The sequence below is a fragment of the Macrosteles quadrilineatus genome, unplaced genomic scaffold (assembly GCF_028750875.1).
Source record: "Macrosteles quadrilineatus isolate MER2022 unplaced genomic scaffold, UCM_ALF_1.0 Scaffold_9__3_contigs__length_116548681, whole genome shotgun sequence".
NCBI classification, from domain to species: domain Eukaryota; kingdom Metazoa; phylum Arthropoda; class Insecta; order Hemiptera; family Cicadellidae; genus Macrosteles; species Macrosteles quadrilineatus.
Window position 1 is genome coordinate 56554958 of NW_026542602.1, and position 21678 is coordinate 56576635.

General features: G+C 35.3%; 1 protein-coding gene across 2 annotated transcripts in view; it reads right to left on the reverse strand.

The window, feature by feature from the left end:
* Positions 1 to 1138: 1138 nt before the first annotated feature.
* Positions 1139 to 21678, reverse strand: part of LOC129004033 (chromobox protein homolog 1-like) — a 37171-nt gene continuing 16631 nt past the window's right edge. Inside the window, exons 4-8 of one of the 2 annotated variants that reach the window (XM_054432404.1) lie at positions 13492 to 13575; positions 10947 to 11177; positions 9227 to 9388; positions 7712 to 7819; positions 1139 to 1837 (exon numbers count right to left, since the gene is read on the reverse strand). In XM_054432404.1, the coding sequence (XP_054288379.1) occupies positions 7718 to 7819; positions 9227 to 9388; positions 10947 to 11177; positions 13492 to 13575 (579 nt within the window). In that variant the 3' untranslated portion in view covers positions 1139 to 1837; positions 7712 to 7717. The remainder of the gene's footprint in view (positions 1838 to 7711; positions 7820 to 9226; positions 9389 to 10946; positions 11178 to 13491; positions 13576 to 21678) is intronic. The other variant, XM_054432406.1, reaches the window with a different exon arrangement.

Consider the following 21678-nt stretch of genomic DNA (forward strand, 5'->3'; position numbering starts at 1 on the left):
CGCAACTGGCTCACCAAATTTTCTAGGAATCTCGGCATTTCTGCTCCCACGCTTGGCAATCGGAACAATACGCTAAACTCTACAGGATGTTTCTGTATAAATAAACACCCTGTCTCGCAATGAAATGGTCTTTTATCTTAAATTTTGATGATAATAATTTCTGTTTAACACACTCATATTGTATTGCGATGGATTTGTAAAGTATCAATCATTTGACTCTACTGTGTTTTGGGTTTATTTGTGACTTTTCAACACAAAGTCAATACTTTTTTCTTAGTCTGCTTCCTGTCATGTCCACGGCAGTGCTTGTAGTTGATAGGCCTATCACTATAGTTTTTTATGTTTAGTGTAAAATGTGTTTTATTTATTCTGCTGACGACACATCAAGTGGATTCTTTTGTTTGCCTGACAATGGCGGAGATGCTTAAAGCCGCCAAAACATATGTAGCAATTTCGACACTACATATTAAGGATTGTCTGACAAGGTATGTTTAACCATTATTTGTCATATTAACGCAATCCTGGGGCTATGAAAATGAATTTCAACAATAATCTTGTCTATGTTATTTAATTGGTTATAAATTTATAAAATGATAAAAATTGAAATAGCCACAGCCTTTTTTAATATACTATTTTTTTGTACCGGTAAGTTAAATTTAACTGATGTTCCTCGATTTAAGACACGAAACTCCATGCTTATTTAGAAACTTTATGTACTATTAAAAAAAAGTGCTAAATCATTAAATAAAAGGTACTAGCAAAGCTTCAAGTTACTGTAAAAGGTGTTATAGACTATCCTAATTTATAATGTAATGATAACGATAACAATAACATATTTGGGGTAAATATAAATGAATTTCAATCGATTTCATAAATACCCAAAATAACCGGGTATTTATTGATTTTAGGGTATTTACTCGAGTATTTTACATCACTAGATAGGCTAAGTGTAGTTTATTTCGTAAATAATACACGCATGACTTCGCACATTTTGTAAGTTTTAGTTTTTAGGGATTGCCCATTTTAACCGACCCTTTAAGAGGAGGTCTACTGTAGTATCTAAAACAGAACAGCCCAACTAATATATTTTAGCCGTTAACAAAGGATATGATTGGTTTATAACCAGGAGAATAAACAATTTAGCCATGAATAAAAACACAATTTATTACACTACCCTACATATAGTGTATGTAGTTTGTACTTATTTAAACAAATACAAAAGTAAACAGTAACACTCAAATCATCCAAAAGTATGGCAAAACAAGGAGTATTTAAAACACAAAACAGGGGATTTGAAACACACTGGAGCTTGCTTTGTGCTATTTTTGCAACAATGAATTAATTATTTCAGTGGTCCGATTGCAGAGACAAAGCAAAGTCATAACTTCTCCAAGCCCTGTGTTCATCTTGTCTTAGATTATGAGTTCAACTTTTTTTTGCATTATATTTAACAGACTGCTGGACGTAGTTCTCAAAATTAAAGTACAGCTCTTGTTATTTGAAGGAACCACAAAAAAAAATCAGTAAGGATATATTTTTTACAATTCAAAAATCAGTTCAAAGAAAACGGATGATCAGAGAATTACTGTTCTGGTAAAAATATTAACTTACTCTACCACGTTACTCATACTTATAAAACTCAGAATATAAAACAAAAAATAATTTAAGTACTAGTAACTTCTTAAAATTTGGAATCACTCAACTGTCTTTAGTATCAGTTCAATCAGCTTCTTAACAATCACGCACACACATTATGACTACTTAAAATACAAATGTTGGTTTGGTAATGTTCGTAAATAAAACACCCAAGAAACCTCAGGAGCAGCTCATCTTGAATCTGGAACAAGAAATTAGTTTTAATACAACTAAACAAGATAACATTTTGTATTCATATGACACTTACTTAAAACGTTTGCTGGCCACTCACCGGTGAGTGCTCTAGTTCCTCTCTGCTACGCTGATGCTCACCCATGAGTGCCGGCATCGCCTACATTACAAATAATTTCTGCGCAGCAGCACACCAGGAAGAACTGGTATTTTTATGTCTGCGTTTAGCTAGGAATGTGTGCTTTATTGTGGTGTAGATTGGCAGTAAAATTCTGCATATAAAACCATTCTGGCAAGCTTAGAAACCAACTTTGAAATGAAATTGACAATAAAATGGGACGGCTAGTTTCAGGCAGTGCTGCTATCTGCGTTTCAGCAAACTATGTCGACTCTCGTCCTTGTTGAATGTAATTTTATTTTTATATAATATGTTTGCTGTTACTTGTCCTGTATTTAATTTAATTTATGTTGGTAACAGCTGATCATGTGTAAATAGTTAGGATTGTTTTTATAGTAATGAGAGTTTTTGTTGAATAAGTTATGTTTGAGTAAAAATGTTGTGTGTGTGTACTTCAGTAAAATAAAAGATAATTATTGTAACAGTAAAACCTTAGGTGTTAGTAATTTACTTTCACTTAAGTCAACAGGTTATGGGGCCCAGAAAAATTCATTAATTCAACCATAACTGTAAAAACAAGAAGTAATCTTCTAGTAAAACCCCAAGAGTTAAAGTGTAGTGAAGGTGAGTGAAATAGTAAAAGTAAGACTAACAATGGCATCAGTAAAAGAAGATGATTTTGTAGAAAAACTCAAAGGAGTTGAAACTTTTCCATTGTGGAAATTTCAGATTAAAATAATATTTCAATCCAGTGATTTGATGAGTATTGTTGATGGTTCTGAGAAACTTGAAGATATGGGTGATGGAAAGAAGAAGGCTGATTGGATTAAAAGAGATGCCAAGAGGCTCAGAAGTGTATAGTTAGTTCTATTGAGAAGGGACCGATGTTACATATCATTAACTGTGAAAACTCAAGAGAAATGTTTTGAAGCTGTGTAATATTTATGAAAGAGACTCAGAGCAGCAGAAGTACTCGTTATTACAAGAATTCTTTAACCTCAGGTATGAGCCTAATTCTGATATAAGTTCTCACATAAGTAGAATTGAAAACATAGCACACAGACTAAAAACTTTAAAACAAGATATTGATGAAAAAATGATAATATCAAAAATTCTTGTCAGTCTGCCAGATAGATTTAAGTATTTTGTAACTGCCTGGGAATCAATGCCCAATGAAGAAAAGACATTGGCAAATCTAACAGCGAGACTGTTAGCAGAAGAGTCAAGAAGTGAGTTAAAGGAGGTAAGCCTAGAGAAAAATCTTGCATTCCAAGTTGTTTGTCACAACTGTAAAATTCCAGGCCATAAAGCAAAGTACTGCAAGAAGCCTACATACAATAGGGCTAACTCTGATAATGAAAGGCGATGTTTTAAATGCAATGCTGTTGGTCATCTAGCAAACACCTGTGGAAATGTAAAAAAAAATTGTTAACAAGTTTGAAAAAAGAAATGTAAAGCCAAATTTATTTTGTAATATATGTAAAAAGTCAAATCATAATGAAAAAAATTGTTACTTTAGAAAAAGCCAGAACCTAAATGTCGCTAGTAAAACTGTGTCATTTTTGTCGTATGATGATGGACAAAATGTTCGGGGTAATAGTGGGACTGTAAACTTTGTATCTGAATGGGTTGTTGATTCAGGCACATCTTCACATATAAAAAATTGTGCAGATTTGTTAAGTAATAAACAAAATATTTCTTCTGAAATATATGTTGCTAAGAAAAATCAAACCATGTTAGCTTCAACGAGTGGAACTGTAAAATTCAAAGAATGTATCCTGAATAATGTGCTATATGTTCCTGAACTCAGTGAAAACTTGTTGTCTGTTTCTGCAATAACTAATAATGGTGGTGAGGTTACTTTCTCTGAAAATACAACAGAGAATGACCAGAAAGGAGACAAAAATGAAAATGATAAGAAAGAAGACAAAAATGAAAATGACCAGAAAGAAGACGAAAATGAAAATGAAGATATTGAGAGTGCAGATAATCTAAGTGAGATAAGTAATAATGAAGTAGAGTTTGAGTTGGTTTCAGACAAAAATGAAATCAATGAAGAACAGCCAAGTTTAAGTAATACTGATACTACACAAAGCATCAAACTAAGGAGAAAAACTAAACTACCTGAAAGATATAAAGAGTTTGTGTTGTTAACATATGAAGAAGCAATCAAAGGACCAGATAAAAAAAATTGGCTACAAGCAATTGAGGATGAGAAAAGCTCCCTTATTGAGAATGAAACGTGGGAAGTGGTTGACAAAAAGCAAGCACTAAACAAGAAGATCCTAAGTAACAAGTGGGTATTAACAAGAAAGGATAACGGAAAATACAAAGCGAGACTAGTTGTTAGAGGTTTTGCCCAAGAACAAGGTATAGACTATGAAGAAACCTACAGCCCAGTTGTAAGTAATTCAACTTTACGTTTGTTATTTTCATTAGCTGCCAAACAAAATCTCAAACTAATGCAATTTGATGTTAAAACTGCTTTTCTCTATGGAAATTTAGATGAAGAAATTTATATGTGTGTACCTGAAGGGTTTGATCATAAAGATAAAGTTTTGAAATTAAGAAAGACTTTATATGGACTTAAACAAGCTCCATTTAAATGGAACCAGTTGTTTACAAACTGCTTGCTAAAATATGGCTTAAAACAAACTCAGTCTGACCGTTGTGTTTTTACAAATGGCAGTATTCATCTTGCTATATTTGTTGATGATGGAATTCTTGCTGGTTCAGATGAAAGAGAGATGAAGAAACTTTTGAACGAGCTGTCTAGAGATTTTAAAATAAAAACAGACGAAAACCCATCAAACTTTCTTGGAATGGAAATTTTATATTCAAGGGAAGGGATATTGTTAACACAAAAGAACTATTCAAACAGTATTCTCGAAAAATATGGAATGATAGATTGTAAACCTGTAGACACTCCCATTTGTCCAGTGAAAACGAGCAAACCTGATGAAGAAGTAAGCTGCCTGACAAAAGATTATTCTTACAGAGAAGTTGTAGGAAGTTTGCTGTACTTATCCAATAAAACCAGACCTGATCTTACACTTGCTGTGGGATTAGAAAGTAGATGTGTTGAGAATCCAAGCAATGAAGATGTTGTAAATGTCAAACGAACCTTAAGATATATTAAAGGTACTCAAGACGCAGGAATATTATTTTCAGCATCAGGAGAAAATTGCCTAAATGTATATTGTGACGCAGACTATGCAAATTGCAAGCATACAAGAAGAAGTACTACTGGATTTGTCATAATGTATGGAGAAGACCCAATAAGCTGGTGTACAAGAAGACAACCGATTGTAGCTTTGTCCAGCACTGAAGCAGAATACATTGCAGCGGCGGAATGTGTCAAAGAAGTGTTATATTTAAAAACTTTCTTGCAAGAGTTGAGTGGAACTAATGTTGAAACAAACCTAAACATGGACAATCAAAGTGCTATTAAGCTTTGTAAAAATGGAATTTTTAATAAGCGAAGCAAACACATTGATGTTCGCTACCATTTTTTGACTGAAAATGTAAGGCAAGGTAAAATAAACATTTCTTTTGTTTCTACATCCGAGAATGTTGCGGATATGTTTACAAAACCCTTGAACAATGTCAAGTTTCATCAATTTAGCAAAGCTTTGATCAACTATCCAAAATCTTGAACAGAAGACGACAATCGAGATATTTATTTTTTGTTTCTTATATAAAATTAAAATTAAGGGAAGGTGTTGAATGTAATTTTATTTTTATATAATATGTTTGCTGTTACTTGTCCTGTATTTAATTTAATTTATGTTGGTAACAGCTGATCATGTGTAAATAGTTAGGATTGTTTTTATAGTACGGTAATGAGAGTTTTTGTTGAATAAGTTATGTTTGAGTAAAAATGTTGTGTGTGTGTACTTCAGTAAAATAAAAGATAATTATTGTAACAGTAAAACCTTAGGTGTTAGTAATTTACTTTCACTTAAGTCAACAGTCCTAACACAGCACATCACCGCACGTCATTTGCTATTCGTCAGACTGAAATATTTGTAAGCCTATAAATAAGCTTGGTTACAACATGTTTTGTGCCTGATGATGGGCAACTCTGAAGCAACTCACTTCTCGATCGAATCACTACAGATGATGTTATTCATACATTCATACATGGGTTAAGAATGTGAACTGTGCGATTTAATTGCAGTCGATGGAGTGGGGCAAACAAATTCCCCCAAAAGCCCCAAAAAATATTTGCAAAGAATGTTGGCAATGAAGGTTATGGCAACTGTTTTTTGGGACAAAAAAAGGTTGAAACCTTTGTGGACTTCCTGGAAAGATACATGACAATTTTGAAAATTAGGTTGTAAGTGTGACCTCTAAAGTAAAAAAAACATTGTCCTTAACTTCATTTTTAATTTCAAACAGAAATGTACTTTCTAGATAGCCCTCGTATAAGAGTTATAGAACGAGATAACTTTCTAACTGACTAAGATAAGCTGAGAATTTTCAGCCAGGACTGTTGATTAAAAGTCCAATGAGTCCAGTTTGAATTCGAAAATAATAATCAGACTTTTCGGGATCAAACCAATTAAATGGTAAAAATTACACTCACTGATTTTACAGTATTTTTTTTGTAAGTTAAAACCTTTGATGGGTTAAATGAGCTCTTAAGATCATTGAACTAAAGTAACTATGATAAATTTTGTTTTAGGAAAGGCTCAATGTTAGGATGTTAATTTGTAGAATAAAAGGGATAGCAGCTAGTTTACCTTGGAAAAGGCATAGGAACGTCATAGAACACAGGAATTATTAGACTAAAGTTTTGCTAATCCCTCAATCTAAACTTGACAAAGTTCCTCAGGGGACAAAATAAAATACTGTTTTTGTCCTGCCTTCAAGCTAAGCTAGCTACAATTTCTTGATAATTAGAATAGCAAATATTTTAATCAAAGGTTTTTCATGAAACTTCCTGAAAAAGTATAGGCCTAAGCTAGAGATTAAGTCAATTGAACTTAGGGATGGACGGGTCCCGAAATTTCGGGAATTTTTCGGGAAAAATATATTTCTGATTATCATGACGGGATTACATTTGACTCGGGAATTTTTCGGGACGGGATGTGGTCCGATCGTCGGCGATTTTTCAGCTTCGCGAGTGCCGATAACGCCGTTATTACTAGCGATAGGTCCGCGAACGCAGGAGACGAAGTCATTTCGACGATTACGCTGTGACCGCGGAGTCATAACGACGATCGCGCCGTGGCCGCGATTATTGGACTGACGATCGCACCGTGACCGCAAGTCATAACGACGATCGGACTGTGACCGTGGAGTCATACCGACGATCACGACGTGACCGCGGAGTCCTACCGACGATCGCGCCGTGACCGCGGAGTCCTACCGACGATCGCGCCGTGACCGCGGAGTCATACTGATGATCATGCCGTGATGGCGGAGTCATGCTGACGATCGAGCCGTGACCGCGAGTCATGACGACGATCGCGCCGTGACCGTGAGTCATACAGACGATCACCCTGTGACCCGCGAGTCACAAGTTTCTATAGGTACCTGTAAATTGTTACCCATTTTTTGGTTTTCATAGATCAGTGCCACAAATGGTAAAAATTGATTTCGTATGTCTTTTTTGGTAACTGCAATATACAGTACTTTCTTTTTATGCACAGAAAAAAATCCCGTCCCGTCCCGTCCCGAAAATTGGGAAGGAAATAAAAATCCCGTCCCGTCCTGAACTAAAAATTCAATCCCGTCCATCCCTAATTGAACTCAATATACCTTAATTTATTTCCTGGATTTCCTGCCTTTTGCTGACTTGGCAGGTGTCTTCTTCTTTGCAGTTTTCTTTGTGGCAGTCTTTTTGCTGGGCGTTTTCTTCTCTTCAGGCTAAAACAACATCCAACTCATTGAAGAATCTTCCAAAGACTTTAACACTAATTTTAACCAATCTTAAGTTATTGTACAAATTATTGTTTTAATCATATGTTGGTTTATCCGCCCAAAATGTTATCTGGCCAGGGGCTCGGTCCCACGTAGGCCGGATTTATGGGGTTTTACTGTATGGAGTTTGAAGTTGCAAATACACATAAGGCACCCAGAGTAAAATACAACTTGAGAGAACCATTGGTTAAGCCAGTTTAATACATGAATGCGTGTGTGACATTCCTCATAGACAACAGTGGTGGGGGGTTATAGAGCTCAGTAATTAAATTGAGCTTACTTTAATTGAAAAACATACTCTGGTGCATTGTTGGTAGAAAATCTATGTAAAAGGTAATGGCCCATTTAATCTATAAAATATGTACATATTTAAGAGTGGAGTTACACTTGTTGAGTTGATAGAAAATAATAATGCAGTTGCTTAGTTATTTCCAAACAGCACAAACAACAATGATGAGGTTTTCGAAGAATTTAAGAACACTGTGAAGAACATTTCAAACGAATTAGTTGTACATCTAATGTAATTCCATCTCAAGATAAATAAGGTAACATTACATTTTTAGCCCGAACCCCTCCAAACATCCCCCACATCATGAGCTCACAGACCTCATAACTTTTCACGAGATATGACTGGAACTGTTACAACCGGAAATACCTTCCCAAACTCAAGGATTTCAACCCTCCATCTAAGATGTTCTCAATGAACTTATTTAACTCAACAACTCCATAAACCTCCTCACTCCTCATATCTCTATCCCAAAAATGCCTACCTTAACTCATTCCATACCGCTTCTCTAACAACTTAAACCTAGAATATAAGGCCATAGTTTCTATGCGCCCGACCAGATCTGGTTGGGTCTAGGCGAGGGGGTTGTTGGGGGTACTTTTGTGAAAACATTTGTGTCTTGCTACTCACTCACCCCTACCCCCAGCACTGCCAATAGCCGGTACCCGTATGTTTTAGTTCAGCTAGTAGCGACCCGTCCACGCGCACAGAAGTTTTGGCCGAACTGTAGCATAGGCCAACAGCACAAGGGCCTAGGTTTTTAAGATGTTGAGGATAACAGGTTTACCTGAATGGGAAAGAAAGAAAATGCGCTGTCAGTGAAAGTAAAATATTTTAATGTTTTGTGTAGGCCTATATGGAGTAAAGTTTTGTGTTCCTTGTACAAGTTTGGACTCTTTCCCATTCAGGTAAGCATGTTACCATCACATACAAATCCTATAAGAATCAGGAAACCTAGAATATTTTGACCATACTTAAACATCCAAATTACTTCAACAGTTTGTCAACCTTTAAGCCTACTTCATCTTCTGCCCCAATTACATTACTCATCTCGTATTTTCAGTTACCTGCGTCTCACTTCCATGCTCTTCTAGGTACTTGTTGATCAGATCTTGACAGGAAAGATGGTTTTCTGGCTCCCAACTGTCATCGCTTTCCTTGTATCCCTTCCAACGGATTTTGAATTCTTTTTTGCCCTTTTTCATTCTCAGGCCGACTATTTCTTCTACCTATAAAAATTAGTATAGAGATCAGCTGGCTAAGCAAAATAAATCTCTAAAAAGAGCTATCAGGCCAATAGGCCCTAGATGAAGAAACTGTAAAAAATTTTTCAATCAATTTAGAATTCTTTCCTTCTACAAGCTTAAATATTCATTGAATCACTTTGATGAATAAGGAAACCTTAAACGCTAAACCTATCCAACCGCAATTAATTATGATACCTGATTGAAAAACTGTCTAAAACCTTTACAACATGAACTTACATCCGTCATCACCAGTACATGGCTCTCAAAAATTACCATAACTGCCACTAAATACAAGTCACTCTTTATTACAAAATTTAAAACTTATTTAAAGGCGTGGCTATTGGAGAAAGGGTTTTATTCTTAAGATTTTTTGTAAGTCAGTAATTTCTTTCATGGCATTTAAAATTAGTTCCATAATCAATGAAGTAAACAACGGCAACTCTACAGTCCGTTAGCGAGGAGATGGTGGGCCTCCCCATAGTTAACATCTTGTTCGTCGCTATTGTTAATTATACTTGCAAATTTTTTATTTGTGATCGTGACTCATTTGTTGATAACTGGAAGTCTATTTTGCACACTAGCACCAACATATGTCTACTAAACCTGGTGTGAAAATTTTTCCAGGAGAATTCAAGGCAAATTCCTGAATTTTAAGAGCTACTATCGGAACCCTCTCAACTTATCGCAACTGGATAATAATAATTTATTATTATCTGAAACAAAACTTTTCTAAAGAATAATATTTTAAACAACATAATAAAACAGTATAACTGGTAGGTGAGGCGACACCAGTTATAATCTCCCGCGATTGTGGGAATGCCGGTGAGCATATCCTTGCAGTCTCATCAACACCGGCAACCGATCGCGGCTAAACAGGTTCGCATATTTTATGATTTCAGCGTCACCAATAATCGTTACCCGCGATCACGGCAACACTTGGGTGCATAATTTGCGGTTTCGGCGACGCCAATAATTGTCTTCCACGATTGTGGCAAATACCCGTGAGCATATCCTGCCGATTCGGCAACACCGATAATTGTTCCCCGCGATTGCGGCAACAAAAGCGATAGTGTTTCGGTTAGCCGACGATTCCGACGACAGGGCTCCGGATTCCCGGAGAGGTTTGGGTGGATTGAGTTTTCCAGGACATTTCAAGGTAAGATTCCCGGAGAGCAGACACTATGACCAACAAAAATATGACTTATCTCAAGTACTCAGCCAGCAAGGTTTGCCATGTAGACTGCTATGTTGATAAAAATAAGGGTTTGAAAAACATGCCTTTGGTTACACAGTCACAATGAAATTTAGTAACGGATCACCATTACAAGGTCAAAATTATTTTTTAAAGCATTATCAAAAATGCCTCTGATGAAAATTAACTGAATGTATGAACAAATTTTCATATAAGTGGATGTTTCCTATAAGACAACTGAGAGTATCAACGTCTTTTGTTTAAGTCCCATGATTTATACTTTCATGTGGTTTTTAGAGGATTTTGTAATGAAATATCGTAATTAGCGAACTTAGTAAACCAACTTACCTCGTAATCTTTTTCAACCTTCTTTGTCTTTTTAGGTGCGGTGGCCTTCACCGGTGACTTTGAGGGTCGCTTCTTCGTCTGAGGTTTCTCTGACCTGAATTTCTGTAACAAGTCGTTACAATTAAGGTCCGATTCCTCCTCCCATGTGTCGTCCCCTCTAGAATACCCCTTCCAACGCACGAGGTATTCTCTCTTGCCTTGTATTGTTCGGCAATCAATTATTTTTTCTACCTGTCACACAATTTAATACACAATGAAAGCTTAGACTATTTTCAAAAAACAAATTAAATTAACAGGCTACCAGGAAAATAAAAGTTTAAACAAATACTACCAAAGTACGATGATCATGAATTTGCCAGTCAGGGAAGACAGTGATAATGTTTGTTTCCACAGAGTAGGATTTTTCTGCAATCGCAGGAGACAAAGTGACGACGATGTTTACACAGTTGGGGGTGATGACCAGAAGGATTAGAATTTTACCACAACCGTGGAATACAATGATGATGTCTACATGACTGGAATATCGCAATTGACGATGTGTTACCACGGGGGATATTCAGCTCTTTGCTGAGACAATGACAATGTCTACATGACAAGAGATGATCCTAATGTCCACATTACCGCAGGAGATATTCAATATTTTATTGTGGTCGTAGAGGACATCGGTAATATTTTCATGACCACGGGAGGTGATGGATGATGTTTCTGTGACTGAGGAAGATATTCAGAATTTTGCAATGATCGCAGAAGATATTCAGGATTTTGCAGTGATCGCAGAATATTCGTGGTCTCTCTGATGGCGGAAGATGATCACGATATTACCTTGAGTTTGGCTTGATTGAAAATCCCAAACTGGCACAACTCTAGTTTTAATTAACATTTTCTTTGTGATAGTTTTTCTAAATCTTCATTCGCTTTTGATATGGTATTTAAGTCTTAGAAGGGTTTAAACTTAGCTGGAATTTTTCATTGCTGCATTGATTTTGCTTTACATGGGAAAACTCAAATTGCTTCAAAATTACTTTATAGAAGGACATGGCATAAATACAGTTGAATAAGCAAGCAATCCATACAGAGAATTTGGTTAATAAAACACATGGTGCTGGTATTGAATTGAGAATATATTTACCAGATATTGGCATCGGTATCGAGAATCGATAAATTTTGGTATTTATTAGGGGAGAGTGGGGCACATTTGAACACTTTTTAAACTTTAATTTTTTAATGGGGGTATTTATGTGTTTCAGTTGGGGTATATTTGAACAAAATGCTTACCAGAGGAAAACATGGTGTTCAAATGTACCCCTCAGACTCTGTTCAAATCTACCCTACTAGACACCATTTTGCAAAAAGTTAAATTATGTCTTCTTGGATTATAATTTATCAATGTGAAGTGCATTATTGTAACTAAATATGTATAACCTAAGCCATAAGGTAAATGGATCAAACTTATCTGTAATGTAGTTTTTCTATGGAAAATTTACAAATCCCTACTGCTAAATAAATTTCCTTGTGGCACTCTAAAACTTTTTTTTCCAACAACAAACTAAGAACTGATCAGAAATAGAGGGAGATGAATGCAACCTCTTGCCCTATTGGAGGGCTACATTTTACATCTGATCCAATGGCCTGCGAGTATAAAAACATGGCGGCAAATTTCAACCGTTCAAATGAGCCCCACTCTCCCCTACACATCACTAAATAAATAGGACATTCAACGAATTATTTACATTCTTTGGAGAATTGTGAGCATCTGTTTGAAATACCGGTACTCAAGACTATACCTAGTAAAGTTAATTGGGATTTTTGGTATTTCAGTTAGTTATGATCATGATGTTTCTGGTCTACTGTCTACTGAATATTGTCTACTTTTTCTGCTCTTTGACACTTTTACTGTAGTTTGAATTTGTGATGGTTTTCCCACATAAGCAACAGCTTTTGAGATGATCTAATTTGTTTCACATTATTGAAGACGGAATTGCTATTTAATATTTTTTTATGGGTTATAGCACAGAAAACATACTGCTATAACCCAGAATGCCAACCGCATGGTAAAAAGCATTAAGTGTTTTGAGAGAGCTTTGCCTGTCAATCGTAGGCAGCGCCACCAGCGTTGCTATGCTGAGTGCATGGCAACGCTGGTGGCGCTGCCTACAATTGACAGGCAAAGCTCTCTCAAAACGCTTAATGCTTTTTACCACGCGTTTGGCATTCTGGGTTGTTGTAATATGTTTTCTGTGGTTATAGGTAGCTTTAGTGTAAAAAAATTGTATTTTTTACTTTCTCATTAGGTGTCATTAAGTATGTTTTGAAAATTCCGATAAAACAGGATTCTTGTTTTTAATATGTTTCTCACAAGTCTACATACTCCACACTGGTATTAAGATTCATGCAAAATTAAAAATTTTTAAGTACCAGTACTTCCACAAAATTGAATAAAAAGGCAATGTTCGGAAAATACAAAATGGCGGCTCTGTAACTAACCAATGACTTAAAGTTAAAGATGATTTACAATGAGGTTACAAAACACTCTATATATGTTTACCTCATAAGAGGCTTCACTGTCTCCATCTTTTGTAACCGGCTTTGGCGTTCTGGAAGACTTGCGGGCTGGCTCTGCTTGAGGTTTCTGAAAACCAAAACAATAACTTTAGAAGCACCACTCATGAACAAATAAACGGTATCAGCATTCTGACACATACTTTCTCCTATAAGTTTGTCAACAACCTTTATCATGTGTAAGGAGAATCTATTGCGGTCTTGGCTTCACCGCTGATTGTGTCTAACGATCACGGAAAAACCAGTGATCAGGCTTTCGGATAACCAACATTATGGACATTATGGATAACCACGCTTAAAAGGATTCCCAGGGGTTTGGGTTAATTCTCTGAGTTTTCCAGGACATTTCTAGGTGAAATCAAATTCCTGTAGGGTTCCCGGAGAGTATGATCATGGTGAGCATTATAACCACTCTTTTACCTAATATTTGGAGCTAACACGCCACCGTCAGCAGAACGTGACAAGTGCCGCTGCAGGTTGCAGGGGAGATTTAACAAACCAATTCCCCGATATACTCTGGCTTAGGTTCTAAAAATATCTGAAAAAGTAACTTCTTGAACAGTGTGATGTTCTAGTTAGCCTATTTCAGGCATCTTTAGCTAATTAACATAATCTGATTAAATGTAAAGCACGCATTCAATTTCTCTAAGCAAGCCAATTAAAAAGTCAGTTTTAAAAGACAGCAAAACAAAGAACAGAGAACAGAGAGAAAATTGTTTTACATTTTTTTGGTTCTGATTTTTTGAATTTCTGAAATTTAAAATCCTTAACTAAGTTTTATTGAAATAATAATTTGACTGTCTGAATGATAAGCAACCAATTTGATTGTTTCTTTCCAATTACCAGAGCAAATATTCCATGAACACCAAAAGGACCAGGGTGAAGTGGGGTAAGAGGAACAGATTTTAGCCTACAGTAGAACCTCGGTTAACCGAAACGGTTCCATAAAATAATGGCCTACATGACCAAAATATAAGAAAGTCTTGTAAAATGCTTATAAAAAAGTGTTAAAAAGTGTTTTCCAACCCATTGTAACATTTCTGTAGCTGAAATAAAACAGGTACTGTATTATAAAGACATGGTTTCAAATTCATTTTTCCAACACACTGTGGTAATATAGGCCTAGGCTATTTTTAGCATATTAGGGGTTAACAGAACAATTGGTTATCCGAAACGGCTACCCTCCCCCTTTTTTTGGGTTAACCGGGGCTCTACAGTAGTTGAACATTGACCTAACATTGCTCAGGTATTATTGGTACTACCTACTTGTAATAGTGAATTTTTTGTACCATAACTACAACTAATCAGCTTTTTAAAGACAAAAATTAACTTACAAAAAAATTCCTTTAAAAAAGTAAAAAAATTTAGTTTGACCTGTGAATTTACATCAAAAGGTCACATGTAAGCTTTTTTTTAATTTAAATTTGTTCATACCTATGTTATTTAGATTTTTAACACTAGAGATGTGCGAGTACTCGAGATTTCGAGTTCGAGTCGAGTATGGCCTTGAAACTCGAGTCGATCTTTGAACTCGACAGTTTCGAGTCGAGTTTGATTCAAAATTGCAAAATAATCAATGTATGTTAAACTGTGAATTGTATTGACATAAAATGCTGGTTAAGTTGTATTACTGTAGAAATAAGCAAGAGATAGTTGTCCTAACCTATTTTAAAGCTGTCCCGACAGAACAGGTCAACTCAACACAGCCATTTATAGCCGACTTCCGGGGCGGGACTGGCTTGGCTGGCATACTAATACTAAAGAAAGAAATAAAATGAAATGAATGATGCAATGACGACACAGCTGGCAGAACACCATGATCGGTACTACCAACATCTGAAGATGAAATCCAGTTCCAATTCACCAATGAATAATACAATGTTTGGAAATAACAAAAACAATTAATTGTTTTATTACTTATCCCTTTCCTCTCCCATAGTCAATCAATATGTGTTATGTGTAAAAACTTCTGAAGTATAATAATTACAATTATATAGTGACATAACAATTTTGTCTCTCAAGATAATATCTTATGCTATGTAGTATAGTATTTTATAATTTGTCATTGCTTTAAATTAACTGTTTTTACTTTTACAGTCATCTATAATCTTTGACTAATAACCCAATAGTCAATGATATTATCATTATGGAATATTTTGTTTACTCCATGGTTGAAATGTTGCTTTGGTGTGTTAGTTGTCTGCCGGTGAATAATGTAGGTACTCACTAATGTAGTGTTCTTCCGTCGTCCGTTCAAATCAAATCACGAAAGTTCAAAGTAGTTATAACTTAACTTATGTCTGGTTAAATAAATATGTAGTGCTTAAGTAGTGATTGTAGTTGTTAGCATAGATAAAAAATACGGTGTTAGACGGCAGATTACAGGTAATTTAAGTTAAAACAGTGGAATTATGTAAATCTTTACTGAAATGGAGGATGATCCAGACGATCCACAACCAGGGCCTTCTGGTGCTTCCAGTTTAAATCTTAACCAAAATGTAAGTAAATCTGTCGTTTGGAAATACTTTTCTAAACTCGACTCGACCAAAGCTTCTTGTAACAAATGCAAGAAAGTTGTCAAGACACCAACTGGCTCTACAACGAACTTAGGAAGGCATCTAAACATGCACCCAGTTGTATTAGGCGAATTTAAGAAAGCCCAGAAAGAGCAAGAAGAGAAAAGGTTGGCCTCAAAAACGGGAAAAGTAAACAAAAGCCAACTAAAACAACAAACTCTAACAGATATGACTATGGGAAATAAATGGGGGAAGGACCACCCTAAATCCAAAACTATAACAGGGTTGCCACCACAGTGGGATGATAAGATTCATGCAGAATTCATGGTTTTCATTGGTAGTTTACAAAGAATTCATGGTCGCTTATACAATTTCAACACAATTCAGTTTTGCCGATTTCATAAGCTGACGTTAAAGAGGTAGTTTCTTGGTGTTTCTTTTGAATAACCTTTCATACTTAATATACAAATTTTTTAGAGTGATTTATAAACATTCAAAACAAAGGTGAAAACAAAACTGGCCAGCTCATATTCTATATGAGATATTGGAGAAGAATTGTAAAATATATTAAGTCTAGGTCTAATTCAGTCTTTCCACCGGAATAAAACAAAAATCCCACTCACCCAGCCAAAAAAGCCTACATAATTGTCATAAAATGTGCATTCTGGTTTATCTTATTCCGCAACGTACTAAGATACATCCTACACTCATCTCCATTCATACTTGGCTTAAAATACCTACTATGTATGGTCGCCATTTCATAAAAAAGTAAAGTAAAGTATGATGGTTTTATCCAAAAAGCTAAAAAAGTCAGGCGACAGTCGGAAATTTGGTTTTATTGCGCACCCCGTTTCAATTCCGTGCATGGAACTTCTAAAACTTCTGTTTTTGTAATTTAAGTCCCCATACCCCTTTTTCATACGCAGGGGTTGGCCTACTAATGATTTTTCGAACCATATATAGTCCTCGGGAAGTTTCAGCTGACATCAGCATCTTTGAATGACTTGGAATGAAATAAGCAATTGTTTCTGACCGTGGAACATGTTAAATAATCATCTCCACAAAGTATTTTCATGGTGTTCGTTTCTATGAACTGTTTTTAAATATCAAATATTTTTTATTTGGAAAATTTAATGGTAGGCCTACTGGTTGAATAATTGTTTCTGATTTTGAAAATTCATGGTCCATTTGAGAAATCCATGCATAATCCATGCCTTTTTTCATGGTCACAAGAATTCATGCATAATTCAAGCTTTTCAAGGTTTTCATGGTTGGTGGCAACCCTGTATAACTAAGAAAATAGCATCATGGATGGCAAAATCTTGCCATCCCTACTCCTTGGTTGAGGAACAAGGTTTTAGGGATTTAATGAAAGAAGTGGTACCCTTATATGAAATCCCATCAAGGGTAACATTTTCTAGAAATATTATCCCAAACCTTTTTAATGAAACAAAGGCAAGACTAATGTCAGAAATAAGTGCTTCACTCCCTCATATTAAATCATTATCATTCACGTCTGATCTCTGGACATCAGGAGCTTCAGATAGTTACATATCATTAACTCTTCACTTAATGACAAAAGAATTTGACATCAAGAGGTATTCTTTAGGTACGTTCCACTTCCCAGAAGAACACACTGGTGATCAAATTAAAACCAAAATCACAGATACTCTGTCCGAATGGGAACTGAACTGTGAATTATACCCTACCTATATTACAACAGACAACGCGAGAAATATAACTTCAGCCTTTGGCCAAGGTAAGTCGTAGACTAGTATTGTTGAAAAATTTAAAATATAATTAAATAAAAAAGAACTTACATTTATGTGACGTAAGGAAGGTGATACAAAATATTTAGAAATATAGGGCCTAGGCTACCTGAAATAAATCGTTAATGGCAGAAAATATTAAACTAGGCTAGGCCTTAAATATTTTTAGGCTAGTTCTTTTACATTAAAGTAGGGAGTCAAGTGTTTAATAATACACATGCCTAAAGAGGAATGATAGGCATTTATATTGATAAGCCTATTGGGTTCTGAGTTCAGATATGCAAACAGGATGTTATTTTAGGCTAATACAAACTTATTTTAGGTCAACTTTGAAAATTAACTTTTAATGTCAGATATTAATTAGGGTACCGGTGTGTTTACATTTTCCAGGTTCAGTAAACAACATTCCTTGCTTTTCCCACACACTTCAGTTGTGCATAAAAGATATAAAACAAGAAATCCGTGGAATGCAAAGCCTCCTAACTAAATGTCGAGCCATTGTTGGACATTATAAACATAGTCCCAAAGCCATGAGAAGTTTGGAGGAATTCCAGAAGACAATGAAAGTACCTTGTCATACATTATACCAAGATGTGGATACTAGATGGAATAGTGAATTTATCATGTTGGAAAGGTAGGCCTAACATTTAAAATTGTTCTTTTTGTAGTATGAGTGAGTGTATCCCCCTAACTGAAAACAATCATGTAGTGAATGTTTTAATATAATTTTCATTTAAATTAATAGCTTTGGTTTTTATCTGTGATTAATTAATTACATTTTTATCTATTGGATCTGAGGGATATTATCATTTTCAGTAACAGATCTATATTAAACTATTTTCATTTAAAAATCAAAATTTGATTTTGAACGTCAGTTTTAAACTTATTCATATTAAAACAAAAGTATCTAATAATATTAAAAAAAAAAAAACATGCTCAATGAACTGTGAAACATGCAGTGACCTTTTAGTTTAGGCCTAGTTACAAAAAGATAGCCTACATGAGATCTATATTTTTGTTTTTATAATACGGTAATTATTTATTCCTATGTTTCAGGCTCATAGAGCAGAGGGGGCCAATATCTGCTGAGTTAGCTGCAGCTAACTCAAGAGTTGCAAACCTTACATCAGACGAGTGGGCAATTGCTGAGAGCTATTGCAAGGTTCTTCAACCAATTCACCATGCTACAAATGTCATTTCAGAGGACATTTTTCCAACAATGTCAAGTAAATTCCCCATTTTGTACGGGATAGATAAATATTTAACAAAAGTAATTCAAGAAAAAGAGCGGGGGTCTGTAATGCTTGCTCGATCGTTGCAAAAATCCCTGCTAACAAGGTTTCCCGCTTTCAAAAGTGAGAAATTAACGGTGTTGTCCATGGTCATCGACCCTCGATTTAAGAGTGCTCTTCTAGAGCCTCATGAGAAGCTACTTGCAAGAATGTGGTTACTTGAGGAAGTAAACGCTCATTTGGATTTGGAGACAAATCCAGAAAATTCAGACAATCCACTCCGAGAGCCAGAAGATCAACAAATGGAACCTGTAAATCTGCTATTTCAAGACATAGATAAATTAATAAGTACCCAATCAGCTACAACCAGAGATAAAATTGATATGGTTGTTAATTCATATCTGTCAACACCTTGCATTCATCGCAAGGATAATCCATGTGAGTGGTGGAAAAAAAACAGTGCTGAATATCAACTATTAGTACCACTAGCTATGCATTACCTGCCAATTCCTGTTACATCTGTTGCAAGTGAAAGACTATTTTCTGCAGCGGGTAATGTAGTAACAAAAAGAAGACATAATCTTCTGACTGACCATGTAGAAGAGCTTGTTTTTCTTCATGAAAACTTACATTAAATGAAGGGGTTAATCTGGATTGAATACAATGGATTATAGTGAATAGTAGATAATCGTGTAACGTGTAAGTCTAGGTTACATTTGATTTCTGTAGCCTAACTACTATTTTATGGGCCTAGTACATTATTGAGTACCTACCTACTTATTTGATCTACAATTGTTTTGTTAAACAATAAGATAGGCGATTTGTATTTATTTTAAGGTTGTCTTGGGTAGGCTACTTTATTTTTGACATACATTTCAACAAAATGTTGACTATCAACTGACAAGATATAATCTTCTGACTGACCATGTAGAAGAGCTTGTTTTCCTTCATGAAAATGTTAAGTTAGCTTACTTAAAATGGTTGGTTTACCTGGATTAAATGCAATGGATTTAAGCATTTAAGGATTTAAGTGAATTAGGCCTGAATAAAGGTTACATAGTTTCATAGTTTGTTTTCTTCTTGTTTTCTTGGAAACTTACATTAATAATTATGTATATCTGCATTAAATACAATAGATTATAGTGAATTACATCACAATGTGTAATTAAATTGTGAAACCTGTGTGTTGAAACTTTGTGTGTTGAATTAGGCCTAAGTTACATTTGATTACTATAACTACTATTCTATTATTAAGCCTATTATTTTAAGCTACTTGTATTTTTCAACACACATTTTTAGTATTTAACAGAATTTTTGTTTACTACTATTTTAAGACAAGATAAAAAATATATAGTTTTAATTCATTTAAAATGTTCTTTTTCCTTTACCTACTGTCACATCATCTGTCACTTTTTCTGAATAAGGAAATTTTGTAGGCCTACTGCTACAAAAACCACACCAACTAAGAATGGTAATAAACTTATAAGACTAAAGGTGAAAAGGTATGAAATAAAATTTCAAGTTGTAGAATAAATCTCTTTATTAAACTTAATAGCTAATAGATGCAAGTATTAAGTATTGTTATCCAAGTATTATGCAATATTACTTATCAGTAGGGATTAATGATTAATCTAACTATTTTTTGGATGGATAAAAAACTCACTTACTTACCTGTTTTTCACAGAAGTAAAAAATGTTCATTTATGAGCTCTATTATTGTTGATTTTAAATGATTTTATGTGTTATATTGATATAGTACTGCACAAATAAATATTGATAATTCATTTCCTTGTAATAGTACTTCAACTTGTAAGAAGGATTTTACAAGTTTCATGATCTGGGCCTAAGGTGTTACTTAAAATAACACATCCATAGATCTTTTTGGTTTAAACTCGACTCGAACTCGAGAATCGGATCTTTTGCCAATTACTCGACTCGAACTCGACTCGACCTGAAAAACCTGTACTCGCACATCTCTATTTAACACCTTCAGTACGAGGGGCGGGAAATGTCGTCCTTCACCAATGCCAACAATCTTGCTTCAATGTGAGCTCAACCATTGCCGGGGAACGTTGTAATCATTCCTAGCCTGTAGCTTAGAATGCGAGCTTCATTCTGGTGTATGTTGGTACTAAATTGTTCCGTTCCAATGCAATGCCTTGGTCCCGGTTCCGGGGATTTTCTCTCTTCGAGCCACATTACAAAGACACTGGCTACAGATCCAGGCAGTGCTGCTACCTTCGGGTGTTTCAGTGAACTACGTCCACTCTCAAAGTAGGTAACGCAGCACAATCACCGCTGCTCTTTTTTTTTATTTGTCAGACTGAAATATTTGAATGCCAATTGCGTTCGCCGATTCGAATGCGCGCTGGTGCTTTGCCCGGGCCTCACCATCATTGGCCTGTTTGAAGGTATGCCGCACTGAACGTGTTAAGGTTAAGAACCTTAAAACAAGGTCCAGAGAATACAATATGATGGTAATTAAGCTGAAAATTATCTTATCAGTTGATTGATAAGCTGCGGTTACACTTGCCCCCTGGTTCCACTTACCCCACTTCACCCTATCTGAAGTAAATCTTGGAACTTACCGTACCAGAATATTCCCTTACACGTTGTTTGGATTTTCTGAGTAGGTAGCCAAAGAACTCCTTGGAAA